At 38.4% G+C, this 1,939-nt stretch overlaps 1 protein-coding gene across 1 annotated transcript; it reads left to right on the top strand.

Annotated features, from left to right (window-relative positions):
- Positions 1–1,911, top strand: LOC129945857 (piggyBac transposable element-derived protein 3-like). Its single transcript, XM_056055799.1, has 2 exons — positions 1–1,639; positions 1,895–1,911. The coding sequence occupies exons 1-2, from the start codon at positions 1–3 to the stop codon at positions 1,909–1,911; spliced, it is 1,656 nt and encodes a 551-aa protein (XP_055911774.1).
- The last annotated feature ends 28 nt before the right edge of the window (positions 1,912–1,939 follow it).

Genomic DNA, 1,939 nt, shown 5'->3' with positions numbered 1-1,939 from the left:
ATGTCGGGTGTAAAGAATGTTTTATTCAACGATGATGAAATGTTGGCTATGGTTGAAGATTTGCCATCAGATAATAATGAAAACACTGATCTTGAAGATGATGATGAAGTGGATTTACTAACGATACGTTCAAGAATACGCGCTAGAGCCCAATTCAATATGGATCCTAATGAAGCTGTGCTTCAAGATCAGCTTGAAGACCTACCGGGTGAGGAAATTTTAGACAATCGTCCGGGATGTAGCCATTGGAAGAAAAATATACGCGAAGACGAAAAACATCGCCAATGGAAAGCTAAGGATAGTGTTTCACAAATTCCTGAATTCTCATTACCCGAGGGTCCTGTTCCTGGTCTGTTTGAAAGCTGCGTAACTACTACTGATTTTTTCGTCAGTTTTCTTGAAGGTGCTCTTGATAATATTGTTTATCAGTCCAATCTGTACGCCGTTCAGAAAAATAAGTTACTAGATTTGAAGAAAGGTGAACTACTGGCTTTCATTGGTATAAACTTCCTTATGGGATACCATAAATTACCAAGTTGGAGGCACTTCTGGAGTGAAAGTCAGGATTTGGGAGTTTCCTTAGTGGGCAAAGCGATGAGCCGTAATAGGTTTGACGCTATTTTGAGCAATTTGCATGTAAACGATAACAGCTGTATACCAAAAGATAATAAAGATCGTCTTTTCAAACTTCGCCCATTGATTGAATACTTGAATGAAAAATTCGGAACTGCCTACCATGGAAGAAGACAACTCTCTGTTGACGAGTCAATGATTCTTTTCAAGGGCAGAAGTTCCATGAAGCAATATAATCCAATGAAACCAGTAAAGAGGGGTTACAAGCTTTGGTGCCTGGCTGATCAATATGGATACATAAAAAAAATTTCCATTTACCAAGGAAAGGACGAAAAGCTGGAAAACAAATATGCAACGTATGGGCTCGGTGAAAGAGTTGTTCTGTCATTGACTGAAAAGGAGTGGGGAAAAGAGAAAATTATTTGCTTCGATAACTACTTTTCTTCAGTCAAACTGCTGGAAAAACTAAAAAATGAAAATACTCTAGCTTGTGGTACCATTCGTGCTAATAGAAGAGGCAACCCAACAAATTTGAGGGATGAAAGAAAAATGAAAAGGGGAGATTTCGACTACCGATCTTCGACACATGGAATCAGTTTTTACAAATGGAAAGACACAAAAACAGTACTGTTGGCTTCAAATTACCATGGCAATGAGCTTACAACTGTTGCTAGAAGAGATAAATCAGGAGTGCAACACGAAGTCAGTTGTCCTACAGTCGTAAAAGACTATAACACATATATGGGTGGAGTGGACCATGCTGATCAACTTCGGGCTGCATATGGCCTAGACCATAGGTCAAAAAAGTGGTGGCATCGGCTCTTTTGGGGAATTATCGAAATATGTTTTGTTAACTTCTTTATCGTTCACGGCCAAATGAATGAAAAAATATCTCTTCTGGAGTACAAAAGATGTGTCACCCTTGGACTTTTAACGCAAAAGGATTTACCTGTTGACAAACGGAGTCTGAGCAGAAAATCTAATAATGACGAGCCTGCGCAATGCACCAAAAAACGAAGGGGCAAAGGAGAATCCGTTTCAAAGGACGTGCGACTGGGAAACCTAGGTGTTCACTGGCCAAAATTTGTTGAAACACGGGGAAGATGCGAAGTCTGTAGCATAAACAAAATACAATCAAAGCCTCATTCAAAATGCAGTCATTGCAATATTTACCTTTGCTGCAATGATAAAAAAAATTGTTTTACTCTGTACCATGGAATTAATTTCGGAAAATAATGTGTGTGCATACATTCCATTTTATATTGAAATAGAAACGAAAATAAATTTTAATTTCTTAATACTTTTTTTCTGTACCCTACAGCCCAACGGTACTTTTGAGTACCACTATCATCTATGGTCCTTTGAG

The sequence above is a fragment of the Eupeodes corollae genome, chromosome 1 (genome assembly GCF_945859685.1).
Source record: "Eupeodes corollae chromosome 1, idEupCoro1.1, whole genome shotgun sequence".
Classification (NCBI taxonomy): domain Eukaryota; kingdom Metazoa; phylum Arthropoda; class Insecta; order Diptera; family Syrphidae; genus Eupeodes; species Eupeodes corollae.
This window is presented reverse-complemented; position numbering and strand designations above follow the sequence as displayed.

Coding starts and splice junctions, on each gene's coding strand:
- LOC129945857 (XM_056055799.1), top strand. CDS start 1: ATGTCGGGTGTAAAGAATGTTTTATTCAACGATGATGAAATGTTGGCT.